This window comes from Pinus tabuliformis, chromosome 5_1 (genome assembly GCF_031772625.1).
Source record: "Pinus tabuliformis cultivar Carrire ecotype Pingquan chromosome 5_1, CPIR1, whole genome shotgun sequence".
Lineage (NCBI taxonomy): Eukaryota > Viridiplantae > Streptophyta > Pinopsida > Pinales > Pinaceae > Pinus > Pinus tabuliformis.
In genome coordinates this window covers 241,725,554-241,741,176 of record NC_142305.1, presented here as the reverse complement: position 1 = coordinate 241,741,176, position 15,623 = coordinate 241,725,554, and the positions used below count along the sequence as shown (strand labels likewise).

General features: G+C 42.8%; 2 protein-coding genes across 3 annotated transcripts in view; both read right to left on the bottom strand.

The window, feature by feature from the left end:
• LOC149164309 (uncharacterized) overlaps positions 1-15,623 on the bottom strand; it is a 275,786-nt gene that overhangs the window by 74,546 nt on the left and 185,617 nt on the right. The gene's annotated exons all lie outside the window — the stretch shown is intronic.
• LOC149164311 (uncharacterized) lies at positions 5,159-6,654 on the bottom strand. The gene is made up of 2 exons (XM_089430903.1): positions 6,192-6,654; positions 5,159-6,081 (listed from the first exon to the last, which is right to left on the bottom strand). Exons 1-2 carry the CDS (start codon positions 6,547-6,549, stop codon positions 5,486-5,488), a joined length of 954 nt encoding a protein of 317 aa, XP_089287029.1. The 5' UTR covers positions 6,550-6,654; the 3' UTR covers positions 5,159-5,485.

The following is a 15,623-nucleotide window of genomic DNA, read 5'->3' as shown; positions in this document are numbered from 1 at the left end:
TACCTGTATCTTAATATCTCTAAGGCCTTTCTAAGTGTCAAGGGTGCTTTGATATTTTTCTTTGTCAAAGTTCTCATGCCTTCTTTCGGGAGATATCTTTAATGAATCTTGTCAGATAACGATTCTTCGTGACCATGGTGTTCTTTCATATTTGATCTATTTCTTCATCTGCTTCTTCATAGATTGTTTAATCAACCACCTCATACCACTTATGAGGTCACTCTTTCATGTTGACCTTCATTGGTTTGTAACTCATGCCTTCGAGCATGTTATTAGTGAAAGAGATCTTTCTATTCTTGATCATGTTTAGAAATATTCCCATGATTCAATAATATATATGATGACATGACTAAACATAGATGCATACATACCTCATCTTCCTCTTTTGATCAACTTAGCTTCCTTTGTTGGTCCTTCTCGATTGATATTGCCTCAATTTCTTTTGCTTCATCTTTTCTTGCCTGCATATCATCCTTTCTTGAATCCCATGAATGGAACTCCTATTGAGACATCTGCTCTTTTATGAACCTTCTATTGAAGATTCTGTCAGAGGATCTTGATGACCCTTATCCTGCAAATGCTTCTTTCTTTTTGATGATGGAGGCTTTCTAAGGTTTTAATCATGATCATTTTCTTTCATCATGGATGAGGTCCTTCAATATATACATTCTTCCTACATGAATATCTTGTGCTAGTTCTACATCATGCTCCTATATTTTAGAAGATGCCATTAAACCATGCATTACTATTTCTACATGCTCCTATGATACCCAGAACTTTGAAAGAAGACTTATGTAAAGAAGTTGACTTAGTCATAGTAGAGATCTAGAGAGTCTTCCTTTTTTGCTTCTTATCTTCTTCTTTCACTTCTTGAATCATATGAGCTTCTTCTCTTTTCCTCTTGTTGTTTTCCTTCTTAAACCTAGGACAATCTCTTTTGTAGTGTCCATATTCTTGACAGCCAAAGCATTGGACTTTGGATATATCTTTGTTGCTTGTCCTTTGTGGACCAAATTTGCCAAATTTTCCCTTTCTCTTGGCCATAGTAGCGAATGCTTGCTCCTTTGATCCTACATCATCTTTGGCTTTGAGTCTAGTCTCCTCAATTTTGCATAGAGACCAAAGTTCACTTAGTGGGGTAGCTTCCTTCTTGGCATATATACTTGATGTGAAGTTGCCCCAATCCTCAGGTAGAGCATTGAGTACTACAGTTGTCATTTCTTTGTCAAACATGACTTCTCCTAGTTCTTGAAGTTGATCTCTCATCTCAGAGATCTTCATGAAGTAGGGAGCTATTCCTTCCTTGGATATCTTCATCTTGTATAATTCATTGTGTAGTGATATCACTTCTCCAACTATGCTAACCGAGAATAGCTCTATCAATTTATCATAGATTTCTTTTGATGTTTCAAATTTGGAAACATAAGGAATGAGAGAGTCCTTGATGGATTCTATTAGAATCCTTTGAGCTCTTGTTTCATCCTTATTGTACTTTGCTAAGGCTTGAGTTTGTTCCTTAGCAGGGATAGTGATATCCCCTTTGATGTGGTCTAGAAGTTCATTCTCCTTGAGAAGTAAATCAGTCCTCTTCTTCCATGCAAGGAAATTAGTAGTCCCAACAAAAAGACATTGAGATATGTTCAGAAGGGGAAATACAAATACTTACTTGATAGTGTTTGTGATGTAGTAGTCTTGCTTCCTTCTTGAAGATTTGATGATTTTCCTTCTTGGATCTTGATGATCTTCAAATTGCCTTCTTCAAAGAGACTTGCTTGATGATGAAAACTTCTTGAAGAGTGAGGCTTGACTTGTAATGCTTTTCTTTTGAAGATGATGTAACTTGATGTAGGTCCTTCTTTGAATGGATCTTCTTGTAGGTGCCTTTATATGAAAGGCTTCTCTTCTTGATTTGTAGTCTTCCCTGATGGGTAGTAGATGGTAGACCTTCTTATCCTTGATGTATTTGAGACTTCTTGGCTTGATGCTTCAACCTTGTAAGTATTCTTGAGATGTCCTTCCTTGATGTGTCCACCTTATGAGTGTTCTTGAGATGCCCTTTCTTGATGTGTCCCTTTTCTCGCTGATTTCAGAGGTGATGATCCTTGTTGTTGGAGGAGTGGACAATCTCTATATATAGAGGTCTGTCCCTCCTTTAGGCCAACTTGAGGCCGACTTTCCATTTAAACTTCGAATTGTGACTTTGCTTGTAGGTATTTCTTGGACTCTAGTACATATATATACATGGTGTAACATGCCCTTTAAGGGTCTTCATCATTCCTTTTGACTCTTTGATTTTTCTATAGCACTTTGACATGTGCTAGACCTATCTAATGTGTGAAAATTTCTAAACATAAATTCTTTTACTGCAGCAACTGATTTATTTCACCTACTTATTATTCCCAATAAGTTATTTATGAAATCCCTTCAGTAAATATTAAAATAGATTCCATTGCAGATATCACACCATTATATGGAAATAAATATATGCACAAGAATCAATCACATCAACACAGTTATTTTTGGACAATTTGTTGAAGTTTCTAAGTCTAACAATTAGAAACCCTCCATGCACTTTACTGATTTATTCCTACCTACTTTATCTGTTAATTAACAAGTTATTTACCATGTAAATACTGAAAATAAATACAAATGCATGTTCAACACATTACAGATCATCAACTAAAGGAAACAGAAACAAGCACACGAATGACACTGTTATTTTTGGACTAATATCCCAGGAAAAACCCAATGCGGGAAAACCGGTGCAACTATCTGAGGGTTTTATTATTAAGAAGCTCTTTTCTGAGTACACTGGGTGCCAAACTGGCTAACCCGACAAAGATAAAAAATCTAGCAGCAATACCTCTCTTTGGAAACAGGTATTCGGAAAGCCTGCTCCACGAAATCCCTCTCCATGTAATATCCCTTACTAGGAATATCCCTCAAACACTTGCAAAGCTCCAACCAGAGATGGACTAGGAGGCATTTACCAGATATGTTGCCTCTGAAAAGAGGACAAGATCCGGAGGTGACTTGACCCTTTCCAGACTCTGTCTAAGAGTATACAAGAAACACACAAGTGGTATAATAGCCGAGAATGCTCAAAGAGATACAAATAACAATGATGCAACATATAACAATATAACCATAAGCAGATACTCAAGAAATGCAGAGAGAATGCTGAGCCATTTTATTATACTGAGTAATAGAATGAATACAGGAGGTGATCAAGAAGATGGCACCTCGACTTGCACCAGGAAAGTGAAGAAATACACTCAGAATAGCAAAGGAATGGCCCCTCTCTGAACTACGTCCAAGCTGCTGGAGAATTGTCGTGCTACTGCTGCTGTTAGAAATCAAATGAGGATTCGGGGCTACTCTCCTCCTCAAAAAAGGCTGAAACTCTGGAATCGGACTCTACTCAAGAAACCCAGAAAAGCCCAACAAGCTTTTCTGAAATGGCCGAACCTTGAAAATCACCCCCTTGGGGTTCTGCACAGTCCCTCAATGCTCTGCACTGCCACTGAATAAAACCCTCCAGAAAACTGCCTGAAACCCCTGCCAAAACTCTCCAATATGCAAGAGTTGATCCCCTGCTCTACCTCTCAGCACAAATCCTCCTGCAAACCCTCAACCCAGACTCTTGCTAGAAAGAACTGCGTCCTCCTCTCAGTGCTACGTAGTCCTCCAAAACACTGATGAAACTACTGTTGAAATGCTGATAAAACTATTGCTGGAATGCTAATGGAAATTCCTTGCCCGAGCAGACACTCGAAGTCCCCCGGGGCTAAGGGTGAGATCTCCGAACGGAGACACTCAATGCACTAAACAGTGTTGCAAACTAGCTAAACAACCAGCGTGCTCTAAGTCGAAATGGCTATCACAAATGCTCATAACAGGAATGATCCAAATGAGGGGGCTCCTCTCTCTTTTATAGCCTTTGCCTCTCTCAATCCCAAGGCTCACCTCCTCCTGCGTGATTCCCCTCTTGCCACGTGTTTCTTCCCTCCTGTGCAGTCCCTCCATGTGTCTACGTGGGCTCCATTTCTGCGTCCCCCTTTGGCCCCCTTGGGTCTCCTTTAATTCGCAACGTTATGCTACTAGGAAGTGACTTTTTATTCTAAAAGTGAGCTATGTCCCCCTTCCTCACTTTTTTATTTACAAATAACTATAGAAGGCAAAAATTGAACAAAATCGAATATTCCAATTAACCATGGCTAATTAGGAATATTACACTCCAGCACAATCTGAAGCCTAGCGTCAGCCCTGCTAGCCTCTGCGTCAGCCTACTGAGGCTCTACGCAGCCTCTCTGCCTCTCTGCGTCACTCCTGCAACCTCTGCGTGGATGACGCAGGCCCCTTCTGGCTCTGCGCAGTCTCTGTTGCCTCTGTGTAGCTCCCTCTGGCTCTGCGTCTGCCTCTCTTTGCTTCTGCTCTGGTCTCTCGGCACTGTCCCTCGCTGCAACTAATCACTAATTCTATCTCTCTTAGCAAACCCTGTTTTAGAAAATAGAATGACTGATCACTCTGGTGTGTTCTCCAAGTGACCCTCAAGCCTCCTCTTATACTTTTCTCGTTGACAAATCAGCGGCCGAGATTAAGTCCCTAATCGACGACTAAGATTAGATCTGGCTTGATCCATGTCTTTCGGATCATTCTAACAAAGATTTATATTAGTTCACATTAATATTTTATTTTCCGTAAGTTTAGACTTGGGGCTCCATTAAAAATATTAATTATTTTAATATCTCCCAAACTGTTTAGAATCTACCCAAACCCTTTCTGCGTATTGGAGATTTCATGTGCCCTAACCTCTCCACCAAATTTCGTGGCTAGAGCACATCCGATGCTACCCCAAATCAACACTCCCTTTTAGCAAGGACTGTGCTCTAACAATACCCCTTATTGAGTATCACCCTGATTATCTGGCATCGGTCCCTGTGCTGATGCTAGGCCTATTGCCCATCATCCTCTGCACTGTTGCATCTGTACTACTGCCCATAGCTCTACCACTGCCATTGCTGCATCTATACGATAGCTCCCTTTGCATCCGTGTTGCTGCCCATGGCCCTGACACTGCCACTGCTGCGTCTGCAGTCCAGTGTTTTTAAAACCGGAACCGGTGACCGGACCGGTCCACCTAATGAACCGGTTTACCGACCGGAACCGGTCTAACCGGGACTGGTTTGGTCTAAACGAACCGGTTTTTAAAAAATACATTAAATAATTAATTTTTAATGAAACAAAACTATTTTTAAGATGTAAAACCATGATTCCAAGCCAATAGAGACAAAATATGCAAAGTTTGCTCATTTATATACCATGCAAAGGTGAATATATCAAAATGGCACCGAGTGCAATACATATCATCGACAAAATAGAAAAATACATAAGAAATGAGGCTCTAAATGGCCTATAAAGTCCAAAAACAATGCTGCAAGCTATGAGGCCATTGGCCTACTACAAGTCTACAGTGTACACATGATCAATCATCAAGTCCATCACCACTACTAGACACAGGATCATCATCAGGAGCTACATAGACATCATCTGGTTCAGAGTCTGAGGATGCCTCTGCCTCATCTGCAACATCAGTATCAATGCCACCAATGACAATAGAAGTGGACCTAATGGAAGCACGAGTTTTTCGACCTGCACTACTAGTGCCTTCCATTGGTTCCTTGCCTTTCCTTGATGCCGCTACTGATCCTGGTTTTGATGCCGCCACATAATCTGCCTCATCCTCCGCTAAAGCCATGTCGATATCAAAATCAGCCTCAAACACAGGATCTTCAGTCTCCTCCACCCATTCTGATGTTGGATCAATATCGTCCAACACAATGGGATCTAGATCAGGTGATTTGCTCATCATTTGGTTCCTCCTCAGTCGAAGGTTGTATTGCACAAAAACAAGATCATTTAACCGTTTTTGTTCCAAACGGTTTCTCTTCTTCGTGTGTATGCGCTCAAAAACAGACCAATTGCGCTCACAACCTGAAGCACTGCAAGTTTGACTGAGGACTCTAATTGCAAACCTTTGCAATTGAGGACACTGGCCACCAAATGACTCCCACCAATGTGCTGCAAAGAAAAAGACAATAATTAGTAACTTAGTTTATAATTTGAATTGTAAAGAACGTAAACAATTTTAACTTGAAATGAAAAACAAAATGGAAATTGGAATTGCTTACCTGGTTGGTCCACATCTCTTGCCATCTTTGCCAAGTTTTTGCCAAAAGTACCACTTGCTTGATTGAAAATAGTAAGCTGTCTATGTATATCCAACTGGTCTACATGGTTAGGGACCATGCGCTCCAAGCAATCAATCAATCCAGCTCTGACCTCCCCATCATGCTGATCTCCTAGCCGATTTTTATAGTGATACCTTGGGTTCAAAAAATACCCGGCTGCATGTATAGGACGATGGAGTTGATTGTTCCATCTGTTATCAATGATCTCCCATATACGGCCATATTTAGCTAACCTGTCATTGTAAGCTGCCCGTATCTGCTCCTTTGCCTGATCCATAGCTTCATAAATGTAGCCCATGGCCAATCTTTCCCCATCCACCAACCTTAGCACCTTAACAAGGGCTCGGTAATTTTCACAAGCTCTACAGACCTTTTCCAAAAATAAGTGTCTAACACTTTCTTTTTGGTGTCTTTTCCATCTGGTCTACGAGCCCACCGAGATTCAGACCATTCATCAGAGGAAAACATTTTCTGCAAGTTTCTATGTTGACCATTGAGACATTGCAACGTGAGGAAGTGAGTTGCAAATCTCGTAATTGCAGGCCTAACAAGCTCTTTGCCTCCAGTGTGTTTCCTCATTAGGCTCAATACCCATGAGTGGTTGTAAATGTATTTTGTAATGCACTTGGCATGCTCTACAGTGTTTTTTACCCACTCCACCTTGCCTATATCCTCAAGCATGAGGTCTATGCAATGTGCAGCACATGGAGTCCAAAATATGGTGTTATATTTGGCCTCAAGCATCTTTCCAGCAAGAACATAGTTTGAGGCATTATCAGTGATGACCTGCACAACATGCTGCTCCCCAACTTCCTGAATAATGTTATCCAAAAGCTCAAATAGAAGGCTTGCATCCTTTACCCTATCAGATGCATCAACTGATTTCAAAAACATGGTTCCTTGAGGGCAAGAAACAAGGAAATTAATGATAGTGCGGTTCTTTCCATCGGTCCATCCATCTGACATAATGGAACAACCTGTTTTGACCCATGACTCTCTAAACTCAGCCAAATACTCATCAATGGAAGATATCTCTTTTTGCAAAAGAGCTCCCCTCAAGTCATGCATACTAGGGCCTTTGAAGCCCTTTCCTGCAGCTATAACAGAGTCCCACATAGCTTGGTAATAAGGTGAGCGAGCAGCATTAAATGGGATATCTGAATCATACCACCATCTAGCAATGTATTGGTGAGAAGTTTCTTTGCATTGTTTTTTCCAATGCTGATCCAAAGTGGGTTGAGAACTTGGCTGGGAGGAAGTGGGATTAGATTTAGAAGAGGCAATGTTGGCAGAAGATGAGAAATAACTTTGGATGTTTGGTCTCTTTGCTCCTTTTGATGGTTGGCCAACTCCAACAGAAGGATGAACATAGTGAAAGGGGTCATTGGTGGAAGGGATAGAAGTGGAGTCTTGAATCTCATAATCATCATACCCACTCTCTTTCATAAGATTCATGGCTTCCATTAATTCCCTCTTCCTTGCAATTTCATCTTGGATGGCCTTCTCCCTAGCCTTATCCTCATAAAATTTTTCAAGCTTGGCAATGTATTCTGCCCTAATAGGACCTAACAGTTCTTTTGGTGCATCACATGGCTTTACTTGGCCTCTTACCCCAGCCAAGTGTTGTTTCAACCTAAGAATACCCCCACCTCCAATAGATTTATGGCATAATTTGCATATCATTTTTCCCTCAATTACATCACAATGAACCCATGCACTGTCCTTTCCTTTTGGAGCCATGTTTGCTTGAAATAATAACAATTTGCAAAGAAATCTGCCATTTAAAAAAAAAATTGCAGCTAAGGAACATGGAAAACCAATGATAAATGTAGGAAAAAAAATGCACATGCAAGCTACAAAAATTGATAGCATAGAGCTAGAGAGTTCATAGGCTTAGCATAGATGATAGATCATTGAAGTGAGAAGTTTATAGCACAAAAAAAATAATTCATGGACAGCAGACCCAAATGAGGAATTATCAAGTGCAAATCCTTACCTGGAAATGCAAAGTAGCTCCCTTAGCCTCCTCTTGATGATGGCAACTCCACTGACAGCTACACACTATCTCCAAAATAGCTCCAACTCCAACTCCAAGATGACTACTTCAGCAAAAACTCCACACTCTCCAACCTCACAAACAAACTCACAAACACTCACAAACACTCCAAATCAGTTGTGTGAGACAAATGAGAGTGAGAGGGGTGTCTTATAGCAAGTGTGAGGGTGTTTTTGGAGGGAAAATCCCTTTCCCTCACCCCCAAAACCCCTAAACCGCCCTCAGTTCCAAAAAACCGCTGCGCTTTTTGCTTGACCGGCGGCCTGTCCATAAACCGGCCGTTTAGGACGGAACCGGCCGGTTAGCAATAAACCGGCCAGTTCCGCCCTAAACCGACCGGTTTTTACCGGTTAGGGCAATTTTCCGGGCAAAGGGTGCTGTAAACCGGGTTTTTTTCACCGGTTCTGACCAGTGAGCCTCCCAACCGGCCGGTTAGGCCGGTAACCGGTTGGACCGGAACGGTTTTTAAAACTATGGTCTGCACTACATCTCCTCTCATCATGCTGCATCGTGCTGCCCATAGCACTACCACTGCTAACTACTGCACTGCAACTCAGTTACTGAGAAGTAAGTAACTAATCTCCCAACTCTGACCTCTTTGTCAGGCTAGAGTACTCCTGATGCTGAAGCTCCCTCTACCGCTGACAAGTGCTCTCTCTTTGACCTCTGCGCTGCTGCAACAGCTCCCTGCATCTCGCACCGTTGCACACCTCTCTATGCCATCCTGCACTGGTGCAACACTCTCATGCCTCTTGCACTATTACAGCCTGCTAGCTTCGTGTTGTCTTGGGAATTCTGCACTGTAGCTCTCTTTGTCGCTTCATTCGCATCCGTCTCTACCCACATCTGCCAGTCTTGCTACTCCTCTTCGGGGCTCCAATAGCAAGGTATAATCCAAAAGGTTGGGTACCTCAAGAATCTTTCCCCTCATCACCTGTAATTCTCCTGACTATAGCTCAATGTCTCCCCACTTCCGCTCAAGTGGCGTGTGTGCACTCATGGCACAATCATCGTCTGTCTCCACTTCCTTCTCTGCCCTTGTTGGCGCTGCCTTGGTCTCATAGGCCTCTCCCTTGTTCTTCTTCCTTGGACACTGGGTCGCATAATGACCCAGCTCCCCACAGTGGAAGCAATTGATCTTGGAGAGGTCCTTCTTCTTTCGTTTCTCTTGCTTTCCCTTAGATGCTAGGGCAACATCCTCCTCCTCGTGCTTGACTCTGATCCCCTTGCTGCTGCTTCCTGTCTTGCTTAGCCTTCTGATCTCTTCTTGGCAAAGAGCCACCCACATTTCCTCCCAATGTGGAAGGGTCGCTCTGCCCAGTATACTCTGGACAAATACCTCCTAGTCTTCTAAAACTGCGTTTAGGGTTGTTCTCACCATCAATTCCTGATCCGGTGTGGCCCCTATGGAAGTCAACTAATCCCGGATCTCATTCAGTCGACCAAGAAAGGTGTCAATCGGTTCTCCCTTCTTCATATGGTATGACTGCAACTGATTTTCTAGTAACATCTTTTTCTACACAGAAATATGCTGGTACAATTTCTTTAGGGCCTCCCACATCTCATTTGTTGTTTCCTTCTCGACAATGTGTGGTACTACATGGTCCTTGATCCCGTCAAGGATGATGCTCTTGGCCCTCGCCATTGCCTCCTCGTATTTGTCATTATCAGCTGGGTCAACTGGGATCACTATCATCCTCAAGGCGAAGTTCTTGACACGATTTCTGTCAAGTACGGATAAGATTTTGGCCTTACAGACTGCGAAGTTCGAGGCTCCGTCCTGTCTATCCTGGTCTCTTACTCCGTGTAATGCCATGCTGCTCTTCTACTTCCCTCCTGGATGTTCTCGATGTGACTCCCTCCAAGCCTTGATTTCCCTCCTATAAACCCTTCTGCTGATGTCGAGATGCCCCCTAATCTAATCGTCTGTGCAACTTCACCACTAATCAGGATTTCTCGGCTAGAAACCCTCGATAGCAACTCCCTCCTCCTTGGCCTTGCCCTGTTAGGTATTGTTCTTACTACATTACCCCACCAACTCCACTCTGCAACTTACCCACAGTCTCCTAAACCCCAGCAACCTAAAGGTGAGAGCTCCTAGGCTCTGCATAGTCCCGACACCGGCAAACTAGCTCTCTCAGCCAACTGCGTCAGCCCTCCTGGCCTCTATGTGGCTCTATGTGAGCTTGTCCTTGCCTCCTTCAGCCTCTGTGCAACATCTTCTTGGCTCGAACTTAATGATGCAGACACTGTGTCACCCCTTCCTTGCTGCTTTGCTGCTAGGAACATCTTCTGTCACTCGGGGCAACTATTTTCTGCTGCTACTGCTATACTCTGCTGATGTCCTTAGTTCTCCTATGATCTACAATCACACTCTGATACCATGTTGAAGTTTCTAAGTCTAACAATTAGAAACCCTCCATGCACTTTACTGATTTATTCCTACCTACTTGTTCTGTTAATTAACAAGTTATTTACCATGTAAATACTGAAAATAAATACAAGTTCATACTCAACACATTACAGATCATCAACTGAAGGAAACAAAAACAAGCACATAAATGACATCGTTATTTTTGGACTAAGGTCCCCTAAAAAACCCAATGCGGGAAAATGGGTGTAGCTATCTGAGGGTTTTATTATTAAGCAGCGCTTTTTTGAGTACACTAGGTGCCAAAATGGCTAACCCAACAGAGATAAAAAATCTGGCAGCATAACCTCTCTTCGGAAACAGGTATTCAAAAACCCTGCTCCACTAAATCCCTCTCCAGCACAATCTAAAGCCCAGAGTCAGCCCTGCTGGCCTCTGCGTCACCCTACTGAGGCTCTACGCAGCCTCTTTGTCCCTCTGCATCACTCCTACAGCCTCTGCGTGGATGACGCAGGCCCCTTCTGGCTTTGCGCAATCTCTGCTGCCTCTACGTGGCTCCCTTTGGCTTTGTGTTTGCCTCTCTCTGCTTCTGCGTTGATCTCTCGATACGGTCCCTGCCTCTTTGCCTCGTACTCACTGCCCCTCGCTGCAACTGATCACTGATTCTATCTCTCTTAGTAAACCCCACTCTATAGAATAGAGTGACTGATCACTCTGGTGTGTTCTCCAAGTGACCCTCAAGCCTCCTCTTATACTTTTCTTGTTGACAAATCAACGGTCGATATTAAGTCCCTAATTGACAACTAGGATTAGATTTGGTTTGATCCATGTCTTTTGGACAATGCTAACATAGTTTTATATTAATTCACATTAATATTTTAATTTCCCTAAGTTTAGACTTAGGGACTCCATTAAAAATATTAATTATTTTAATATCTCCCAGACTGTTTAGAATCTGTGCAAACCCTTTCTGGGTATTGGAGATTTCATGTGCTCTAACCTCTCCCCCAAATTTCGTGGCTAGAGCACATCCGATGCTACCCCAAATCAACACAATTGTCCCCGAAAAAACCCAACGCGGGAAAATCGATGCAACAGAGGAGGGTTTTTATTAATCTTCAACAGCAATCGCATTTACAGAAAAATTTACACAAACACTGGGAGAAAACACCTGAGACTTTTGACACCCTGGAGAGCTTCCTTTCTCTACTGCGTCAGCCCTACGTCATTCTGCGTGGCTCTGCGCAGCTTTAATCCCTCTCACATCATCCCCGTGTCTCACTAATGTGCATCTCCCTCTGCGCCATCTCTCAGAGTCCCTGCGTCACTTCTTTTGAGCTCCCCTGATTGCTGCCAATCCCCCCTCTTCCTCCACCCTACAACTCTCCTTCTGAAATCAATCTCCTTCTCTTTGAGAATCGATTTTCCTTGAGATACTGAGTATCTGCTGGTGTATCTCCAACTGACCCTCAAATCTCCTTTTACACTTTTCATGTTGAATCTTCAATGGTCGAGATTAAGTCCCTAATCAACGACTAAGGTTAGATTTGGCTTGATCCTCATCATTTAGAACCTTCTCACCCAGTTTTATATTAATACCCATTAATATTTTAATTTTCCTAAGTTTAGACTTAGGAACTCCATTAAAAATATTAATTATTTTAATATCTCTCCAACCAGATGGAATTTTCCAAAACGATTTATGGGTTTTGGAAATCTTATGTGCCTTAGCCTCTCCACCAATTTTCATGGCTAGATCACATCCGATTCTACAAATCAACACTCCCTCTTAGCAAGGAATGTGCTCTAGTAATGCTCCACCGCTGAAACATCACACGGATCCTTCCGCACCGGTAACTGTGTTGATGCTTGGCCTGATGCCTTACACCATCTACACTGCTGGTTTCTGTACTGCTGCCCATGACACTGCCATTGCCACTGCTATATCTATACTGCAGCTCCCTCTCAATATGTTGCCCATGTTGCCCATAGCACTGCTAACTGTTGCACTGCAACACCTGACTCTTATCCATTTCTGCTACTGAAATGGATTCTTTACCATCCCCATCTTCTCCCTAAAATAAACGAACTTTGTTCTTCCTAGGGCCTTGGTGAGAATGTCTGCCACCTATTTTCCTGTAGGAGTGTAGCTCAATTGTACAACTCCTCTTTGGACACAATCTCTAACAAAGTGACACTTGATATCAATGTGCCTTGACCAATCATGAAATACTGGATTCTCAGAGAGCTTGATGCAACTCTGATTATCACACATGATCCTAGTCGCATCCATCCTTCTACTGAATAGGTTCACAAGCAACTTTCTGAGACATATGGCTTCGCATGAAGTTGTGCTCGCAGCCATATATTCTGCTTCAGCTGAGCTCAGAGCTATGGATTTCTATTTCCTATTGCACCAAGAAGTCATCCCCAATCCAATGTTGAAACAATACCCAGTGGTACTTTTCCGATCTACTGAACTTCTAGCCCAATCTGCATCAGTGAACCCACTCAGCCTGATGCCATTGCCTCTGGTGTACAATAGTCCATGCTCGATTGTTCCTTGTATATACCTAAGAACATGTTTGGCTGCTACCCATGTGCCCTCTAAGGTTCCACCATGAACTGACTGAGGGTGTTGACAGTGTAACAAATGTCTGACCTAGTATTGACCAAATACATCAAGGATCCTATGAGCTGCCTGGACAAGGTGGGATCAACATCTTTGTCTTCTGATGCATCAATTTTCTTCCAGTTGGTGATCATTGGAGTGGCCATAGGTCTACAGTCCTGCACCTTGAATCTCTTCAGGATTTCGGTAACATATCTCCCTTGTCCAAGGAGGATCTCACCCTTTTGCTACCAAACTTCCAACCCCAAGAAATAGTGCATCTGTCCCAAATCCTTCATGTCAAATTTTGTGGCTAAATTCTTCTTGCAGTCCTTGGTGAGCCTGGATAATCTTGTCAGGAAGAGATCATCCACATATAATACTAGGACTCGAGGCTCATTCTCTATAGCCAGATAGTAGAGACTGGGATCTGCATCACTCTTGACGAACCCCATCTTCTACAAGTAGCCATCAATTCGACCATACCATGCTCTAGGTGCCTTTTTGAGCCCATACAAGGCTAACTTTACTCTACATACATGAGATTTCTTCTCATGTGTCTCAAAGCCTTCTGGTTGTTCAATGTATACTTTCTCTTCTATTACCTCATTCAAGAATGTCGTCTTGACATCCATCTGATGAATCTCCCACCCCATCTGTGCTGCAAGAGATATCACGGTTCTAATAGATGTATACCTGGCTACTGGGGCGAAGGTCTCTTCATAGTCTATTCCTTCCTTCTGAGCATACCCCTTAGCCACAAACCTAGCTTTATATTTCTCCACACTACCATCTGCAGCATATTTGATCTTGTAGATCCATCTCGAACCTACCACTGATTTGTCCTGAGGCCTAGGCACCACTTCCCAGACATCATTCACCATTATAGAGCTATATTCCTCCACCATCACATCCACCCATACTTGATGCTGAACGACCTCTTGAAAACTGGAGGGTTCCCCAACCTGAGCTACTAAGGCCTGGTATCTGTTTGGTTGTTTTCGCTCCCTTTTACTGTTCCTGGGTGCACCAATGAATTCTTTTGCATCCCGTAGAATCTGTTGGAGTTCCCAGCTCATTCTTCCGCTGGTAGTAGGCTCATCTGTCAGTTCTTCCTCTTCATGTGATTCCTCCTGTTCTGAAGGAGAATTTTTGGTACTAGCTTCCGTTGGTTGAAGTGGTTTGACCAACATACAATCTTTTGACTGCTCCTCGGAAGGCATTTCTCGAGATTTTCTAAAAGCTCTATCCACCATGAACTTTACATCTCGCCGAACTACTACCTTCCTACTCCCCGGAAGATATACTCTATATGCCTTAGCATTCTCGCTATAACCCACAAGATATCCTTTCTCTGCAGTTTGATCTAACTTCTTCCTCTTCTCCTCAGGTATACGACAATATGCTAAACTCCCAAATATCCTGAAATGACTGACTTCAGGTGTCTTCCCGGTGAAGACCTGCTCTGGAGTAATCTTGCCCAATGCCCTATGAGGAGTTCTATTCTGGACATAGACTGTCGTGTTGCATGCTTATGCCCATAGGAATTTGGGCATTTCCTGATCATACATCATTGCCCTAGCTGCTTCCTCAATAGTCCTGTTCTTTCTTTCTGCTACTCCATTCTGTTCCGGATTGTAGGGAGTTGTCCACTCTCTTCTGATGCCCTCCTTAGCACAAAAATTAGTGAAGTCCTTGTCAACATACTCTCCACCATTGTCTAAGCGCAACACTTTTATCTTCTTTCCTGTCATATTCTCCACTAGAGCCTTGAACTCTTTGAATCGACCGAAAACCTCATCTTTGGTTTTCAAAAAATAGATCCAAGTCTTCCTGGAATAGTCATCAACGAAGGTGACGAAGAATTCGGCACCACTAAGAGCCTTTGTGGATATCGGTCCATAGATGTCTGAGTGTATCAATCCTAGTACACTCTTGGCCCTATTGTTACTTCTTGGAAACACTACTTTGGCATACTTGCCCAAAGCACACCCTCTGCATACATCATCTCGTTCAGTACTAAGATCTAGAACTCCTGTTACAGTTTTTCTGAGAATTCTCAGAGCCCATGGTGCAAATGTCCCATCCTTCTGTGCCATAGTTCATTCAAATCCTTGTCTCCATTACTGTCTATTAGTGCCATTGGTGATTCTAGTTGCAACATGTACAACCTGTTACTTTTGATTCCGATCTGGACCTTCTTTTTCCAACTCGAGTGTTTGACGTATACTTTCTCCTTAATGAAGAAAATGTCATAGCCCTTGCTTTGAAGTTGAGATACGGAAAGTAAGTTCATCCCCAATCCTGGCACATGCAGCACATTGGTAGCTCGGA

Coding starts and splice junctions, on each gene's coding strand:
- LOC149164311 (XM_089430903.1), bottom strand. CDS start 6,549: ATGGGCTACATTTATGAAGCTATGGATCAGGCAAAGGAGCAGATACGG. Junction 6,082..6,191: donor AAGAGATGTGGACCAACCAG/GTAAGCAATTCC, acceptor TTTTCTTTGCAG/CACATTGGTGGGAGTCATTT.